This window comes from Drosophila nasuta, chromosome 2R (genome assembly GCF_023558535.2).
Source record: "Drosophila nasuta strain 15112-1781.00 chromosome 2R, ASM2355853v1, whole genome shotgun sequence".
NCBI lineage: Eukaryota > Metazoa > Arthropoda > Insecta > Diptera > Drosophilidae > Drosophila > Drosophila nasuta.
The window spans coordinates 5,133,855-5,153,659 of record NC_083456.1 but is presented as its reverse complement, the minus strand read 5'-3'; the positions used below and the strand labels follow the sequence as shown (position 1 = coordinate 5,153,659).

At 36.3% G+C, this 19,805-nt stretch overlaps 1 protein-coding gene across 8 annotated transcripts in view; it reads left to right on the top strand.

Annotated features, from left to right (window-relative positions):
• LOC132784774 (uncharacterized) overlaps nt 1–19,805 on the top strand; it is a 130,572-nt gene that overhangs the window by 22,686 nt on the left and 88,081 nt on the right. For 2 of the 8 annotated variants that reach the window (XM_060790617.1, XM_060790614.1), the window contains exons 1-2: nt 8,381–8,523; nt 9,626–10,016. The exons of 2 other annotated variants lie outside the window; for them this stretch is intronic. In XM_060790617.1, coding sequence (XP_060646600.1) covers nt 9,910–10,016 — 107 coding nt within the window. In that variant the 5' untranslated portion in view covers nt 8,381–8,523; nt 9,626–9,909. Of the gene's footprint in view, nt 1–6,333; nt 6,569–8,380; nt 8,524–9,625; nt 10,017–19,805 lie in introns of those variants that run through there. 4 more of the 8 variants (XM_060790615.1, XM_060790616.1, XM_060790618.1 and 1 more) reach the window with 4 other exon arrangements.

The window sequence follows — 19,805 nt, the reverse complement described above, 5'->3', positions numbered from 1 at the left end:
ATAAATATTGCATGCTATTTTTTCTGCTATTTTCCTCTGGATGTGTTTTTTTATTAGTAACTTTTAATTGCACTGAAAGTGAGGATAAAAAATTAACTTGTGTTTTTCATGCATTTTTAATAGCAGTTTGCTTGTCTGTCACAGTAACCACTGACCACACACACACACACACACGCTCACACCTACACAGCTGGAGAGATGGGCAGAGAAAGAGAGAGAGAGAGAAAGAGAGAGAGGGCGTGGCATACTGGCTCTTTCTTTTCGTAATCCGAGTTTTGGGCGACACTTTCCGTGTAGCTATGATTTGTGGCATATTTATGTAAATTTGTGGTTTTTTTCAGTTTCAGTTAAGAGTCTAGGCCGAAAGGCCGCACAACAACAGCTAAGAGCTGCCAAACGCTCAGCTCACCAGACACCCAGGCAGCAGGTGCTGTGGCCAAGCAATTAGTGAGAGCCTGGTTTATTATTACGAGCAGCTGGCAAACACTACACAGAGACACAGACCACGAGAATTGCAAAAGAGGGACCTCATAAAAACCTCCACTTGCCACTTGCCACCGTGCTGCATTCATTCATGAGACGCTTTTTGCCATCTTTCCGAAAGCCAATTGAATGCAATGCTCACCTGTTGAGACCACACCAAAGAATTTTTTGTACTTATAAAAAATGTGTTTAAATAGCTAATCAGTTAAATTGCATAGCTTTGAAGAAGTTTTTTAGTGTTCATCCACTCTTTCAACGGCAACGCTAAGATTTCTTATCTCTTTTGAATAGCAAACGCTGTGTCAACTTTCGTTGCTACTTGTTGATGAAAGAAAAAACTTCCCACAAATGCAGTTATATATTATATATATAGTATATTATTTCCTTTTTATACACAGAGAGAAATCACGTTTTAAAAATTACATGAAGAACTTTTCCGCCTCATATAAGTAGAAAAGTATTATAATTATTCCCAAATATACTTTTAGGTATATTTCAATATTTTTCGGCATATTCATTTGGTATATTTTGGTGATAATTCCGCTTTCACATTGTTTTGCTTTTATCACATTTTATTTTTGCAATCCAACCAATGTGATATGTTAATTAATAAGATTTTATTTGTAAATTGAATTATGACATTCTTGAACTTAAAATATATTGTTAAATATCAAGGATGGTGGAATTATTGTAGAATATGGATCTGATTGTAAAACAAGTAAGAAAGCTACAGTCGAGTGTGCTCGACTGTGAGATGCCCGCTACCCATTTTGAATAAAAGCAATATATTTTGCGGTATTATTCTCAAAACATACCAATTATACTACAAAAATACTAAAAATATATTTTGGGGTATTATTATAAAAAATATACCAAATATACTAAAAATACTAAAAAAATACCAAATGGTATATTTGGTATATCGATATAGTACCGCATTCAAAATATACCATAGACGGCACAATATACCAGATTGTCGGCCAAAGCAACTAAGAGCCCTAGTAAGTAGGCGTTTTTGCCCATACAAAAGTATTTCTTTAATAACTTCGACAATATTTATCTGATCGCAACCAAATTTTCAGGAATCATAACTACTATAATAGTTATTGTATATACCAAAATTCGCAATTCTAGCTTTACAATTACGCTTGTTATTCGATTTTTTGATTTGCGGGGGCGGAAGTGGGCGTGGCAAAAATTTGAAACAAACTTGATCTGCGTGCAAACATAACAAAGGCTGTCGAAAAAAAATTATAGCTCTATCTCTTATAGTCTCTGAGATCTAGGTGTTCATACGGACGGACGGACAGACGGACATGGCTATATCGTCTCGGCTGTTGACGCTGATCAAGAATATATATACTTTATAGGGTCGGAGATGCCTCCTTCTACCTGTTACATACATTTCCTGCCGGCACAAAGTTATAATACCCTTCTACCCTATGGGTAGCGGGTATAAAAAATATAATTTTGCTGCATTATTTAAGTGAGATTATATATACATACATATACAATATCTGAAGTAATTAAGTTTTTTATTGTATCATCTAATTCTGGTCGATATTAGTTAGGAATGCACAAATTAAAGGAGTTAACGCATAGAATATGGCATAACATACATATTTATGTATTATAGAACGTACATATGCATATAATGTTGATGCTTAGGGAAATTCATTCATTCGATTTTCTGCTTTAAGCCATACTAATTTAGCTGCTCGTTTATCCGTCTATTTGGCATCTACATGTGTACACACTTTGTTAACCGTTAGTCAGAAATCATTTGCTACACGTGGCTAATCAATTTGCTGTGCGTGACCCCCTGACCCGCCTGCCGTTGCCGCCTTTCAAACTCGGTTCCATTCTCCTTTTTTTTGTTGTTGTTTTTGTTGGTTGCGATGCAAAGACAACGCAACACATGCCCAAAAGGCTTGACCACATGACACACACACACACACTCACACACACACACACACACACACACACACACACTCACACACACACTCACACACACACACACATACACGCAGACTGACAGACAACTGACCGTCTGCTGACAATGTCGTTGATACCGTTGGCAACCCTGCACGGATGGACGGTGTTGCTATCTCCCTCACTCGCTGTCGCCAACGCTGCCATCGAGGACAGGTGTGCATGATTTATGAGATTTACATATCAGCGCACTGATGAAGCGCGTTGATGCGCTGACAACGACAGATGCTCAGACATACAAAGATACACACACATACACACACACAAGGTCCTGCAGAAGCGTAACCTAAAAATAGGCAAAGAAGGAAATGCAAATTTGTGCACTGATTGATGATATTACGCTTGTTTCAAGCACCTTCAATCCCTTGCCATTTGGGTAAAGACATTTAACATAGTTACCTAGGTCTATAACTTTCTAATACTTATGAATAGCAAATAGGTTCAAGTATTTCGATAAGGTCTCTATTATTATGTATGTGCATATGTTGCACAAGGTAAAATCAACTGAAAGTTTAGAGCTCCAAAAGCTCAAAATTGAATTGGTAGTAATAAAGTTAAATGACATTTTAGTACCACATGTGCTCACAAGATTTAAAAATTAAATTTAAACTCCCAAATAAATTTTCCAGCAAAATGAGACTTGAAGTATTTGTTCCAAAGAGTTTAATGTTTGGAATACACTTTCAAATATTGTTCAAATGTAATCCGAATCCATATGAAAATAAGTTGTTTTAAATAAAAGTTATTTCTATAAGTTGATACAGAACAAAATACAGAAGATTTCAAGTATAATAGATAAGTTAATTATATTTCGTTTTAAAATACTGAGAATGGAGAATTCTTCAGTATTTAATAAAAAGCAATATAATTTTTTATTATATATTTTTATAAATTTATGAATTGAAAATATTTATGGATTAATTATTTATTATTTGATATGTGCTTGCATTTTATTAACTTAAAATATAGAAGCAATTAATTCTCTATACCTTCAATAAGTGAAGAAAGCTAAGAAGCTTTCGAACATCTTCGAATTTGCCAACTAATTTGCATGCATTTGAGCCTGTTCTCGATTATCAACTTGTCACATGCATAAGTAGCACATGGATGTTAATGCTTGTCTATGCCAAGGCCTATAAATTGCTGTATACTTTGTGGTATGCAGTTTGCCCTCTGGTCCCCTCCTTGACAATTTAGTAACCAGACAGCCTGAGTTTCCCCTGTCATAGGACTAGATGGTGACATGTGTGTCTGATCCGTATGACATTGGGATACATTTTACATGTTGTTGCAGTTTCAGCTGCAGATGAAACCGCTGTCTAAGCTGGCTAATTGTTATGTGCCCATCACACACGCTGAACATCAGCGTTGACAACAAAAACAGCCATAGCAACAACAACAACATCGCCACCGATAAATATACTAAACACTGATACTGATTATGCATTTACAAGCGTCCATGCTCAATAAAAATGCCATATTTTTAATGACTAGCCATGGATGCATTTAATGTTAAATGGAAGAACACAACTATATTTTGCATCAAAGGAGAATTAGTAAACCTTTACAATTTTATTTTATTTTATTTTATTTTATTTTACTATACTTATACGTTGGCGCCAGATTTGGGAAATATTACAAGAAATAGGATTTTTGAATTATTTTATTTGTTGCTTATGTCGCCTATATGTATTATAATTGTCAAGTTAAATATGTTCCACTAAAAGTCTGGTGCAGTAGATGATGGTATTCATTACTTATATTTTTTATTTATTTATATATTATTCATATTTATAAAATTAAATTTTAAACAAAAATTGAAAATAATTTTATATTTGAATAACATTCATATTGAATTTTAATGATTTTCGTGACATCTGTGACGTTTTACAACTCTCAGTACACATACGTATACACGTATCGCTTTCCATCCCTGGTTTCGCGCATAATGAATTGTGATTTAAGTTTATGGCTGCTTAATTAATAGACTAACAGCCGGAACTTTGGCTGGTTAAAGCTCACGGCAGTAAGTGCTCTTTGCCAGCTGCTTTCGCCTTCGACCAACGACACGACTCCCTTCTTCCTTCTCCCTTCTAGCCATACACTTGCCATTCCATATTTCGTGTTTCGCAACCCTGTTTTCCTGCTCAATACAAAAGTAAGGTGCCTTAAATCACTTTGCCGATTGCGAGACAAGCTGAGGGGCAAAACTTGGCAGTTTCATAAGCTGCTGCTGTTGTGCCACCAATTAAAAGCAGTCCAAAGCAATTGCAACAACAACAGAAGTATGTAAGCACAAGTATATACGTATGAGCAGATTTCACTAATTACTTTTATGACCCAATTTGTTGGCAGATTTTATGCTAGCTGCGCTTTTTCTTATAAATTTGTCGAGTGCTTTTACCTTGCTTGATCAGGCTCCAAAAACGGCCACACTCCCCTGCCCATTTCCATTCCGTTTCGCCTTTTCTATTCACCCGTTCCACATTCACTCATACCCCAGCAGCTAATCGAAGACGATGGCATTGGCGTTGCTGCTTACCAGCAAATTTATTGCTTTCATGAGCGGGGGTGTGGTGGTAAGCTGAGGGAAGGCTTGTCTCGTCTGCTCCTTTGACCTGTCTGCTACATGCGAAACAGACGACGCTCATGCTCTTGCATCCCCCTCATGCTTTTGCACATCTTGCTTGAACTGTAACTTGTGCAGTTTGTTGATGCTGTTGCTGTTGTGCTGACATTCTTTTTATTTTTTTTGGGGTCTCATTCGATGCTCCAGGCGCTGCAAACAAGTTTCTTGTGTTCCGTTTTCCGTTTTTCCTCTCCTTGTCTTGGCAACCAACCATGCAAACAATACAGAGCGAGAGAGAGATAGAGAAAAAACTCTTCAGCCGTCAGCTGCTTAACTGCAGAACTCGTTGAGCTACGCTTGTTGCGCGTTTTGTTGTAATTTTTGAGCAGAAACAAAAATTAAAAAAACAAAAGTGAATGCAAAATATAAAAACAAAAAAACATCTCAATAAGCGGCCTTTGATGTTAGGCGTTGCAATAAGCCGAACCCAGCTTGGAGTTTTTCTTTGATTTATGCGAATTAAAATTATTTAATTAAATGTCATGGGTGCACCTTAAATATCTTAAAATCAAATTTAAATTGCCATTTATAATTTGTTGTTATAATTACATATACATACACATGAATTTGTGCCTTTTATAAAATTTGTCACATTTATTTTCATAAAACACTAAAATTGAATATATCCTCCATTCAAATGCATTTATTTCCCTCATCTTATACATAATTTCCCTCATCTTATACAACAACTTTGATAAGCCTCTCGTTTGCGGTGCTCATTTTTATCCACACCACAAGCAACACAATCATTTCAAACATTTCAGGAACGGAAGTCTGAAATCGCAGCGATTGTGATGCACGCAAGTGCAAGCGCGATGGCAACACAGACGCCAAAACATTGTGGCATCTCGTACTGTTTTATCCAATTGGCATTATTTGAGCGAATTCGCCGCAAACAATAAGCAAAACAAAAACCTTTTCTCTCTCGCTCTGTCGTACACGCTCTCTCTGTTAATCACACAGAGCGAGTCGAATGCTTGTTCGCTATGCATAATTTGTGGGTGGTTGAAGCGCGAGAGCATGAGCAAGAGAGTAAAGCCTCGTCACATGGCGATCCCAGAATCTCTCGCTCACGCGACGTCCGCTCTTTTTCTCTCGCTGTTGTGGTGAGTCGCTCTTGTTTTGGTTTTTATGCTGTCCCCAAGAAATCATATGAATTCGCTCTATCTCTCAGAGAATGTCGTTGCCATGCTTTTTGGCGTCGTCAGTTGTCAGTTTGGTTGCGACCGTTACAACGTCAAGTTTACCGTGCGGAGCTTTTTGTGCGTTCGTCGTTGTCATCGCCAACGTCGATTTCAGTTGTTACTGTGTGCTAAGCAACAACGTCGTTGTTGGCGTCGTTTCTTTTTGTGGTCCCTCAGCCACTCGTCACTTAAAGCTCTACTTCCTCGACTCGTCTTCAAAGGCGGCAAATTAAAAACAAACAAAAATCTATTTTGTTTGCATTTTTCACGAAAGATTAAAGTAAATGCTTAAAAATTTCATACATATGTATATTCAATATAATTCTGATTATAGTTTAAAGTGCATAAAAATGACTGCAGGCTAAACAACTCCTACACATGGTTTATTTCTGAATGCAAATTGCAAAATAAAATAAAATGAGTGATTTTTAATTAATATGCGATAACGATTTCAGTTTTGCATGAGCAAAACTGCAGCTCGAAATTAAATTACGTGTTAAATTGGCAGGGGAGTGTTAACAAAATGCAACAACAGCCTCAACAAAAGCTGCTTTTGTGATGCATACAAATCAATCGCTCAGAAAAAATATATGGATGAAAATTATTATTAATAAAAACAATAGAAATTTGTTTGCATAATTACTAGTTGTGTATTTTTAATAACTTATTATACATTTCATACTAATGAACATAAATGAGTCTATAAAACCAAATAACTACAATCAATTTAAACATAAAACTCATAGTCAAATTACTATATATATAAAACGGTATCGGAAATACAGTTTTTGATTCATGATGAAATCACACTATTACAAAGAAATTACTTCAGAAAAGTTTGAAGATTCTTATGTGGTTTTTATCAATGTATGAGTATGTGTATTATTTCAGTGTTTTGCGATAAGAAACACTAGAAGTCGATAGAACAGCAAGACGAAGGCGCATAAACACTTCAATTCTTGGAAACATCTTGTGTTTTCTTTTTATTTTTGTGGTAATTGGATATGCTGGTCATGATGGAGACGGGGTCTAGTTGGAAAGCCGGGAACACAAAGAGTATTCTTGCGAAAGAATGAAGAAGATGAATTCCTCAAGAAAGTTACATAACTTAAATTGTGTATTATTCAAATGCGGAGATTTCTTCTGCTATCGGAAATGACGTTTCGTCGTACACATATAGTCTGTGTGTGCATGTGCTTGTGTGCGTGATAAGCTTTTCAAAGTTTTAGATTGATTGGCTTAATTGTGGATCAATTTCAAGTTCAGCTTCGCTTGTGCAAAAGCTTTGTGCTTCAGTAAAAATGTGAAAATTAAATTAAGAATGCAAAAAAGCAAAAGAAAAACAAAAACAAATTACACAAAACAAACTCAAGAGCGCACGTTGCTTTTGTCGTTGTCGTTGCGAACTTAAAATAAATTTCGTTTCGTTTGAAAATTCGCATAAATCAGTGAGACGAAGGCAATGCCTCAAGACTGCGTGTGTGTGCGTGAGTGAGAATGAAACGCATTAATAAATTAAACAATTATTGTTGTTGCTGCCGTTTTAAAGTCAACAAAGACGACAACTGAGCTTAAGCTGAGCTTTAACAGCACAGCGCCAGGCGAAATACGACAAAATTAAAAAAAAAGACAAAAAACAAAGAAAGCTACTAAATGCGAGAACAAAGCAATATAAAAGACGCGGGCGGTCTCTCTCCCGACTCCCAATTTGATATTCGACTCGGTTGCTTTGCCCGCTTCTCGGTTGCAGGCCTATTGTTGGATGCAACTGCACAGGTCGGAAATGATTACAGGCTGTGTGAAGTGTGGTGCTGCGGTGCGGGTGGGTGAAGGAGTAGTGCCTTCGTCATCGACTCATGTTGCACATGGCCGCGTGTTGCATACAGCAGGCGTCTGAGACACTCACACATACAGACTTTGCCGCCCCAAACCGCTCATGTTGCCAAGCGGCGAACTTGTTTATGTTCTCTCAGTGCTCCATGCGCTTGTCCTGAAAATTGCCACAGCAATAGAGAGAGAAAAAGAGTACGGCGAATTTGTCTTTAACTGCTCTCTGACGCTTAGCTTGCTTTGCTTGCAGTTGAGCCGCTCCTGATTCAGTTGACAAAAGTTCCTTGCGCTGTGCGGACCTCTCTGAGCTTTGACGCTGTCTCGTATATACGAATATTATTGTCATAACGTTGGCCTCGCGTCACGCGTCGTTTCTTTGGACGTCGAATCATTTTGCATGTGTGTGTGAGTGACTCAAATATAAATGGGGAGACCAAGAGACGCGTAAAGCTGCTTTTTGGGTAGTTTAGCAGAAGCCATCAACCATTCACACATACATAAATACACACATACTTTTGAGTGTATACGGCGAATTCAATGACGTCGCAAAAATATAGCTGTGCGTCTTGGGCTTTGCCTGTGTATGTGCTTGTGTTTGTGTGTATGTGCCTTTTGTGTTTTTATGCACGCAAATCGATTAAATTTATGAAAATAAAGCATAAACCAGTCTCTCTGTTTAGTATAACAAACACAACAATTTATTGAAATAGCTCTGGCAAAAGTCAAGTGCTGCTGTTGCTTTTTGCTGCTCTCATACGCATGCGATATGAGATTTTAATTAACGAACATGCACACTGTGTGTGCTGCATGTTTGTTGTTGTATGTGTGTTTATTTTTATCATAACGTTAACGTAATAACAACAAAAGCAATAGCAAACGCATATAAAGCCAGATTTTTTTTTATCACATTTGTAGAGCAAAACGTACACGCATTCACGCACACGCACGCACACAGCCACAAAAACTCGTATTCGTATATACGGCAATTCGCCGCTGTATGCGTCAAAAAGCCGGCACTGTCGAGCGAATACATTGCAAAGAGCAAAGCCAGAATCAGAAGCTAGCAACAAAATTCAAGAACGAAAGTAAAAGCATAGCAGCAGCGCAAAGAAAAAAATAAAATGAAATGAAAAAGAAATACACAAGCAGAACCAGAAGCAGCAGCAAAAGCAGAAAATGCGCAAACTAAGAAATTAAAACAAAACTAGTTAGTGGTGATGCTTAACGGAAGAGTTTTGACAACCCAAGAAGTTAGAGAGAGATGTGAAACATTTTGTTTTGAGCTCGATGAAATTAACGATTGAAATATAAACCACAAAAGAAACAAAAAAAAAGTTTGATTAACATGAAAATATGAGAGAAACATGTGCTCTCGAAAAGATTTTTGTTAATCAAGAATTCTGAATTTGGAAATCGTCAATGATTTTTATAGTTTATGCATAAATTATCAGCTTAGAACAGGAATAAGGCAAAATACTTATATAATTCATTTTTGTTTGTTTTTTAGTATTTAAAGAGCATTTTCTGCGAAATTAAATGGAAAAAATGTGCATAACTTAAAAAACCAGTGAGAAAATTAAATAAAAAAAATTTTAAATACAAAACAATAAGAGATAAAAGTGAAATTAACACGCAAAAAAGAATTAAAAAAGGAATTGCAATAAAAATTTCTTGCGCTGCACCGGAAGCATATAAACAGCCTGCAAAATTTACTACAATATCAGCTTCAACAACTCCGCCAACACCGGGAACTCCAGCAACGCCAGCAGCAATCAACCGAACGGCAACAGAATGCTTTTCGAGAATCCAGCCGTCGCGGCCAAGCTGCCGTTTCCCTACAACGTGCCGCCGCCTTTGCAAGCAGCGGCCGCTGCTGCCGCAGCTGTGCCAAATTTAAGGTAAGCTCCCCTCCAGACCCCTCTTGATTTCGAAATTTGAGGCAAGAAATAGCGATTCAACAACTACAACCATATACACATAGTGAAGGTTGTTGTTGTTGCTGTTGTTGTTGTGACTGGTCTCAAGGCCATTTAAGCGTTAATGCGCTTTGTGGCTTGCCGTCGTGCTTTTTTCTCTTTTTTTTTCATTCATTCTTTCCTCCCCCAGCCTCTGCCTTGTTCCTCTGTGGCATATTTATGAAAATTGTTTTGCTTGCCGCCAGCTTTTAAATTTTTCATCACGCACTCAGCAGTGAACAGCAGAACGATCCGATATTATCTTATCATTTTTATAAGTTGCTTTCCCAAATTGCATTCATTTGTAATACTAGCAAGCTTAGGTCGAGCTTTATTTTCTGAAGTTATCGTTTTAATATTCGTTGTGGAAAGTGCCACCGTGTCGCGAAATTGTATTGAAAAGTCAATATTTTAACACTTACTGAGAGTTTACTACTTCTAAAAGAAAATATATTAGTTCAACAACTGATATTTTATATAAAACTGTAATTCAAAATGATATCAGTACTTTCAAATTATAATTACGAAATTTATGAAAATCGATTAACCTATATAAAATGTATATAACCTTAGATTTACCGTTTTGAAACTGGTCGTAGAATAATTAGAAAGACTTTTCGTGTGAAAACAGGACTTACATGATGTTTACTTAAGCGCAGGTTTATGCAAATTTTTTTTTAACCACTGTGGGGAATTGTGCTAACCAGTTTGGTAAATGGTCTTAAGCGGATTTCCCTGGATTATTAATGCCTCGCACTTGCCTCAAGTGGCGTTTATAATGACCATTTAGGTCAAAGTGAGAGTGCTTGGACTTGGTCAACTTGAAGCTTGAATTCAAGTTTATGTCCCCTTGGCTTGATTCATATACAGATCTTATTGTTATTTGTGGTTGTATGTATAGCGTATAACGACCGTCTGGCGCCAAGCAATTAAGACTTTAAAGTTTTTGTGTTTGTTTGCCAATTAGCCATATATTTATTATTATGCCATGCAATATGATAATAAATATACATATGTATGTTTGAATGTGGAACTTCGCACTGTGCGTGATTGAAAACCAAAAATGTTTTATAACTGAAGCATTTTGACATCTCACTATAGATGTGTAGTCACAAGTCACATGTGCTTCGCATTGTTTTGGCAAACCAATTGTGCGTAGCCAAGAGAGAATAATTAAAGAATTGAAATAACAATTATGCTAATAACACATGCATTTCAATGCACTTCTGCCGCTGCGGCACAATTAAGAACTTAGACCCCAGAGACAACCACCCAGCCAGTGAAAAAAGCATTTCACTTGCCAAAAGCAGACGGCGGCATTCGCACACATAATACACCGAGCATAATATCGTACATTTTCCATTATTCACATTACAGCGACCACTGCATAACACTGACACTGACATAATGAAGAAAATGAGAAAATTTTAACAAAAATAAAATGAAAATAAAGAACATATATATATTTGTTGTGTGCCGCGTAAGCAAAAAAAATTAACAAAACAAAAAAATAAAGAAAAGATGAAAAAAAAAAATTCAACTCGAACGATGAATGGCTCATCCGCACCGCCCCGCACCGCCCCACTCCGCCCCGTCTTCGTCCCTGCAATTTGTTTGACTTGTCAGTGTCAGCGCGCCGAAATGTGGCGACGATGTCTGTTTACTTAGCAAGTCTCGTTGGATTTTTGGTTTTGGTTTGGTTGGTTCCTCAATATCTAGTGCAAGTTCAGTCAGAGAGTACTCGGCTGGTCGACTGCCCGGGTAGTTGGGGTCTGCTCTGTTCTTATGTGGTGTGGGCAAGTAGCCCAGAACAGAATCAGTGGAGTGTATTGCGAGAGTATTGCGTATGCTTTGTATTTATAAATGAAACACGCCTTTCTTGTCATTTATTACTGTCACTTTAAATCCAATCAGCGCTTTGTCTATGTTCGGTGGGCTGCTGAGAGCATTTTTGTCGGTATCTTTTCTTAAATTTTCTTGACTTTTTTTTTTTTCTTGTGGGGTTTTGGGTCTCTAACACAATAATACATCATACACAATACACTTCATATCCGTTGCTGCTGCTGCTGATGATGGTTTTCTGTGCTTCAGATTGTTTTGCGCAAAGTGTCGTGCTGATAATTTTCATTTAAATAAGAAAAACAACAGGCTGTGCTCGAATTTTAACGTTATGGTAAAAATAAATTGTATTTATTCAAGGCACCCCCTGAAAAAAATACAATATTGAATAACTTTATGACGGAAAGCTGCCATCTTGGATGATTGGAGCACAAAAAGAAAAATAATCGAGGGTGCGTTAAGTAAATGTAGCTAATTTATTTTCGTTAGCATTTTCACAGTTGATCTGCTTTTCCTCATCAGGAATATTTTGACACATTTAGTGTTAGTATAGGTGGAATTACATGAACGAAGGATATGGTTATGAATGCAAGACTTAAGCTTAAAATGTCGTCTAGTTGTTAAGCTCAAGTGTCAAAGTTATTGAGATGACAGCACTTGTATTTAACAAACTTGGATTAAATGACGCTTGAAATGCAAAGCTAAATTCACCTCCAAGTGCATTCTAATTAAATTTTCAATCATGATTCAACCTAAGAGCACCACAAATCAAATCAAACTTCCGCATTAATTAGCATCCAACTAGACAAATTTATCCGCTTAAATGTTTTATATGTAATCATTTATACGCGTGATACTCAGGGAAACATGAGAGAGAGAGAGGGACCACAATAATAATATATTGCTAACACGCATATTAATCAAGGTGCCTCCCCATATATCCCCCCATGTATAATTTATATATGTATCTCTGCGTGCGATACGAGTACAAATTAACACACGTGCTTAAACGTTCCCACTTGTCTAACTAGATACGACTCGGCTCGACTCGAAGTTCTCTGTGGCCTAAAAAGGAAATTAAATCCGACTGTCGACTGTCGACTGTCTATGGCTAATTTGGATTATCTAAAGAGATAAAACCGCTGTGCGAAATACTTGCGTATGCATTGCAATTTAATGCCAAATTTGCAAAGGTAAAATTAGCCACAAATTTTTGGTGTTTGCCAAGTGCTACGAAAGCCAAAAATGTGCCGTCGGGCAAACCATAAACAAGCTCAAAAGTGCCGCACATAACAATAATACAAATTTTGAATTTCAAATAATAATTCGTCAAGTGCCAAGCAAGAGATACATGTTGTTGTACTCTCTTGATTTTCTCTATCGTTGTGCCAGGATGACAGCAGCCCACGCTCATTTCTGTGACGGAACTTGTTGTAATTAAGCTACTACCTATAAGTTTTGCGCAACACTTGGAATTTTGCTTTTTTTTTCATACTTGCGATACCCGCACTTTTGGCAAGATTGTCAGATTTACATTGAAATGCTATGTGATTATTCATAAGGCGGCATTGTGGATTGTGTGCATGTGCTTGTGTGTGGATTTGTTCGCTTGGGGACGTTTGACTGACAGCTAGGGAGGGGGCAGAGACAATGCTTATGAAGGTAGCCAACGATACTGGGACACCTACTTGTAAGTATTCGCAAACATACAGACACACATACAAACATATATGTATATATAGGTGTTTGTGCGTCCACGTTGCTTGTGGGTTTTGTCAGCCTATTGCTTCTCAAGAACTTTATGATTTGCATTGTATTATTTCTGTTCGATTATTTTCACAATGAGTACTTTTTTGTTGCTTTTACTTCTGCTTTAAAAGTGAGCTTTGGAGTTTTGTAGTTGCTTTTGCAGTCAGTAGACTTTTATGAAAATGCTAAAATGAATTTAAATATTGTATTGCGATAGAAGAAAAGACAAGTGAAGCATATTCTTTAATGCTAAAAAAAAACTTTAAATTATTTAGTTCTTTGCACTGTACAACTTATCGGTAACGTTGCTTTGGTAGCTGTACATTTCTGAAAGTCAATATATCTATGTTATGCCCACACCAATTTCTGTCACTTTTTAACTGTAATTCTTCGAACATTGTGTTCTCTTTTGCTCGCATTTTAAAAGCCACAACTAATTGACCAGCCACAAAATTGTTTTTCTTCGTCGTTGTTTTTTTTTTATGGTCACTCATCTTTCATACGGCATGACATGCAATATTTTCTGGTAAAAGTTGTCTCGAAAAAGCAGCTTAAAAGTTCCTTGACTTTTATGCCAATGTACTGCTGTTGATATATTATACCCACACATGACTACGTATCTATATAATACATACATAACAGAAGAACATATGTACGATGAGTACATTCAATTCCGAACTGATTGTTAGTTACGTGCCTCAAGTGTTTGGCCAAAACTGAGTCATTTGAATGTGAGAAGCCGAATTGAAGTTGATACAAAGGCAGCGGTATAACATATAATGTTTTTAACCTATTCCCATTTCTGGTCACATATGCAACACTTTTCTCTCTTTTCGTTCTGTATATGGGAATGTGTGTAAGTGTGTGGGATTGTCGTGATTTTGCGCTGAGCTACATTTTCAAGTGACTTTCGGGATAATGTGCTGAAATCGAATGAATATATTCCACTCCATATGTGCAATCAGATATTTTAGATAAAATTTAAAATGTTTCCTTTGCATCGAATGCGAGATTGACTCTCTGCTGTTGCTGCCGGCTACTGTCAAAGCTGCATTTGGAGCTGTCGGCATCATCGTGTGGGCGTCTTTCAATTATTTGCACGAAATGCAACAGCCAAAAGCAAGTGCGGGGGTGACTGCTGGCTGTGACTTCGATGCGTATGTTGTGCAATTTAATTGAAATGCCAACCAAAGTTGAGCTCCAGTTGGGGTAACCATTGAGAGAGTGAGCAATAGAGAAACAGAGAGAGAGAGAGCCACCATGAGTGGGAAAGCGTTGAGAGCTAGAGAGTCAGCCACTCGTATAATAAAAAAATGCACCAGAAGTGCTGGCAGCGTATACACATTCATTTTGTTAGCTAAAAGCTCGCAACAAAAAAAATTAGAGTTGATAAATTGTTGGCATATAGAAAGCCAATGAGACTTATTTTTTGTTTATCAACGTTGAACCTAATGAGTGGCATGTGATTCAATTCGAATGCATGAAGGCTATTATTTTTATCGCAACATAAATGAATACAATTAGGGTTATTTTTGATACAAAATTTATTATATTCTAAATATTTGATTAACTTGATTACATTTGTTTTTTATTGGTACTTTTTCGCATAAAGTTTAGTTTTCCTGAATTTAATTGTACTTTTTTGTGAATCGGTTTGCTGGATTTTTTTCTCAATATTATTTATAGAATAAATTAATAAAATTGTATAATAAGTTTGATCTTGTGAGTAAAAAGTGTTATAAATAATAAAAAAAACTCAACAAAATCAACAACTTGAATTCTTTATAAATTTATTATTCACTTTTTTCATTTAATTAGATTAAATTATTATAACTTTGTGTATCAGACAGAAGGATGCATCTCCGACACCATAATATTTATATTATATATTCTTGATCAGAATCAACAGCCGAGACTATATAGCCATGCTTGTCTGTCTGTCCGTATGAGCACCTAGATCTCAGTGACTATAATGGATAAAGCTATAATTTGTTTTCGACGGAAATTTTTATTTTTCAAGTTCATTTTAAATTCAAAAATTGAATAATAAGCGTAGTTTTGAAGATAGAGAGAAGATAACTTCAGTATTTTTGATTCCTGAAAATTTGATTGCGATTGCAAAAAAATTGTACTTTTGTATGGCAGAGAATTCTTTTGCAATCAATTCTTGGCTTCTTTGGCTATCAATCTGGTATATTTTGTTCTCTATGGTATATTTTGAATGTAGTACTAAACCAATATACCAAATACGGGTTTTGGTATATTTTTAATATTTTTGCGTTATATAATATTTTAATTTGGAATATTTTAAGAATAATACCGCATTGTTTTTCTTTTATTCAAAATGGGTAGCGGGTATCTCATAGTCGAGCACACTCGACTGTAGCTTTCATACTTGTTTGAAACAGTAAAATCAGCTTAAATTAGTCCAAGGCTCGAATTTGATAGAAAAATGTTTATAAATACATTCACAAGTTGAGTTAATTGTGTTTATATGTGAGTATTTGATTACCATATGGCGACTTTGCAAAAAATCAAATCGATACTGAAGTGTCAATCGCATATATCCATCGACTTTTGTTTATTTGCACAATTCTTTCAGTTCGGCTGTCTGGTTACCAAATGTTATCATGAGGTTCTCTTTTTGCATTGTTTACTGTTAAACTTTGTTCATATAATATACTTGCCTGCTCACATCCAGAGAAATTTACCCGCTTTCAAGCTGCTTAAACGTGCATATGAAAATTCAATAGTTAAACGAAAAACTCAGAAAAGCAGCTTAAGCATTCATGAACTATTCAATATCGTATATTCGCATCTATAATTTTTCTTTTTTACTTTGCATATGAATTAAATATTACACACTCTTCTGCGTTACAGACGGCTATTTGATTTACGCATTCGGTGCAGACAAAATTTAAGAAATAAAGTAAAAAACCGAAAAAAATGGGGAAAAGTGCAAATGCCAACGGCAATGGCAACGGAAATGTGCAAATTCGCAAAGCGTGAAAAATTTCAAGATTTTTATCGCTATAAAATAAAAAAGAAGAAAACTCAATAAATATGAAAAAAGAAATTAAAAAGCAATTACAAGTCATTTGAATGCGGCGCAACATTTTACACTATGTGATAGTTTCTTCAAATTATTCGCGATTTATGAGAATTTCTTTAAATCTCGACGACTAAGAAATACACTATGGTCGTTGAAAATGATTTATTTGTGCCTGTTTAATGATATTACATGTCCCGACTTCTGTTGATTACTATTTGTATTTATTTTTAGCGTAGAATGTTTTTGTTTGGTATTAGTTTCATGTGCGCCTGTCGCATGTTATTGCAATCTTAGCGACCAGCCAGACGATCAGACAGACACTTTGGTGGTACTTAAAGTGGGCCAGTCTCATAATTTTTGGGCCGCTTGTCGTTGTCAATTTTGTTAAATGTTTTGAGCAATATTAGCAACGAATTTGCGACAAATATCTTTTATGTGCCAAAACAAATTTGCAAGAATTTTCTTGTTCTATGTACTATATATACTATACATATATTTATGGATTCCTTTTTATTTGCGGAACATGTGTAAATTAATCAAATTCAATTTGGCAGCAAAAATACATGTGTGCAGTAGGTGCAAGAAATGCAACAACATATATTTCAACTATCTTCGTGGAACATTTCCAACGAATCTTCGACATGCTCGTATTCTATATTTATTAGATTGATTGATGATGATGAGTGCCAATTAAAAAGAAGAAAAAAAGCGAAAATGTAATCGAAAAGTGAGACGAACTTAAATGCGATCAATTGAAAATGGTTTCGAGGCCCACGCAAACTTGTCATGCCAAGCTCAAATAAAGCCATTGGGGCAACTCCGCCTCTCAATCCTCTCAAGAAACGGGCAAGTAATGAGCGTCTCATTAACTGTGGCTAGTTTTTTTCTTTCGCTTTTCATTGCGGTCTAAACTTTTGTTGTTGCTTGCTGGTTGCTGGTAGCATGGCGCTTATAAATAAGTTTGGCCCATTGCGCATTTAGTTCATTAACCTCTCAACTACAACAATTGTTGTAAATTTTCGCTGCTGTTATTGTATGTGTCTTCTATGCCCGGTCGGACGGTCGGTCGGCAGTTGCTTTGCTTTGCTGCTTGGTTCATTGTTGCCGCTAGAAAGCCCGCCGTCTATTTGGCCTAGCAAACTAATAAAAAAAAAAATGAAAAAATGGTTGCCGCCATGCTCTGATATGCCAATTAAAGTGCGACCATCAGCTCATGGAGAGGAGTAGCTGCTGCTGTTGCTGCTGCTGTTGTTACTGTTGCTTGGCCCCGTTTGGTTTTGTTCGTTATGTATCGTTTCTGCGCCCTGTGGGGGCGTGCTTTCTTTTATAGAGTTGTTTCCCAGCTGGCTGGGGGATAATAGCGCAATCTGTGGCAATTATTTAAAATTAGTTATAAGAGGCAGCCCCTATAAAACGTAGCTCCTTAATGATACGAAAACTTGGTGGTTGCACTTACGAAGAGGCTATCCACGATTTGTGGAGAAACTCTTTGGCAACATTGTATGCAAATTGTAGCTAAAAAGCTACATACATAGCTACTACATAACACTGTAAATACACAATGTATAATTCCAAAATATACAATTTCCAAATATTAATTAATTTAATATATATAACTATTTTCTACTCAAACTACAACTATCGACATTGCGGTGCAATATGCAATCGCGACAAATGGAACTGTGACAAAACAATTTCATTTAATTAATGTCAAGTGCAAAACAGTGTACGAGAATATGTACATACATCTATGTACATCTAATATATTTGCTTGAGTTAAATGTATGATACATTACACTATACAAAATGTATCTGTATCTGTTGTGTGGCTGTAACATACACAATTTACTATTTATCATAACTCTAAGCTCAAGCTGCTCTTTCCTTCTCTCTCTTTCTCGCTCTCTCTTATTCATTCGCACTGTGTGCGCTTTGAGTGCTTTGAAGAGCGATTGCCAGGAATTTATATTATCGATAGGTTATAAATTGAAGACAATGAAATCAATTGATTGGCATTTGTGTGTGCCTCGCGTCCCCAATGGCAGTCAGGGAGGTAGGCATTTGATTCTGTATCTGTATATGCATCTGTATCTGTATGTGTGTGCGCTTGTCTGGCATATGCAATACTTTGACCCCATTTTGCAGCTTATATAAAAACCGCTTTATACGACGCTTTATACACATAAGAACTGATAATTACGCGTTAAATATCTCAATTTTCTCCCAGACCGGTTTCCTAGCAACAATTACAACCGCAAATCGCTTATAACAAATATCCCATACAATGCTTACCATATTATGAGCAACAATCACACAGTTCTAGAGTAACTCAGAGCTGTGATGCCCTTTTACTTTTACTTCTAGATTTATTGGACGTACAACTTGCAATTTATTTTATGGTACAATTAACAGTATTATTTTAAAAGTGCTCTTTCGGTTCTCTTGTTTTTGTTGATGATGTATTAAATGCGCTTGGGTTTTTATATTCGTTTTTGGCAACATTTTTCCTTTCGCCTCTCTGCCATTTGTCACCTACGCCATTTGAATTTTATTTATTTTGTTGCGGTATGGGTTTGTGCTAAAAGTTGTGCAAAATATTTGCCAACAGCTAAATTTTATGGCATTTAATTTTGTCATAAGCGTAAATAGTTTTCCTACGTTTGTGTCACGTTGTGTTTTGGCTCTTCGTGTGTGTACTATGCGACTCTAAAAATGTATCTTGCTTGAAGGCTGCTGCACCCAAGCTGATGTGTCTTTGATGCCAGCCGACTGATATATAGATGCAATTATTTTGATGGCAATTTCTAATGTTTATCTATTCGCAATTTTAATTGACAAATTTGATTAAAACTGATTGAAGAGCAAACTGCAAGTGACTCAACGTAACCTGCTGCAAGCAGAGGTCACTCGATCAAACTAATATGCAATGACCAAAATTTAATTCACATTACTTTTTATATCTACTGACTTTCGTTCATCTTATATAGTTGGTTTCGGTATCACGTTTATTTGTTTATGGCCATCGAACAATATCTAAAAAGACCATCAAATAAGTGCAAACTGAATGGTCGCCAAAATAGTTGGTCACTTTT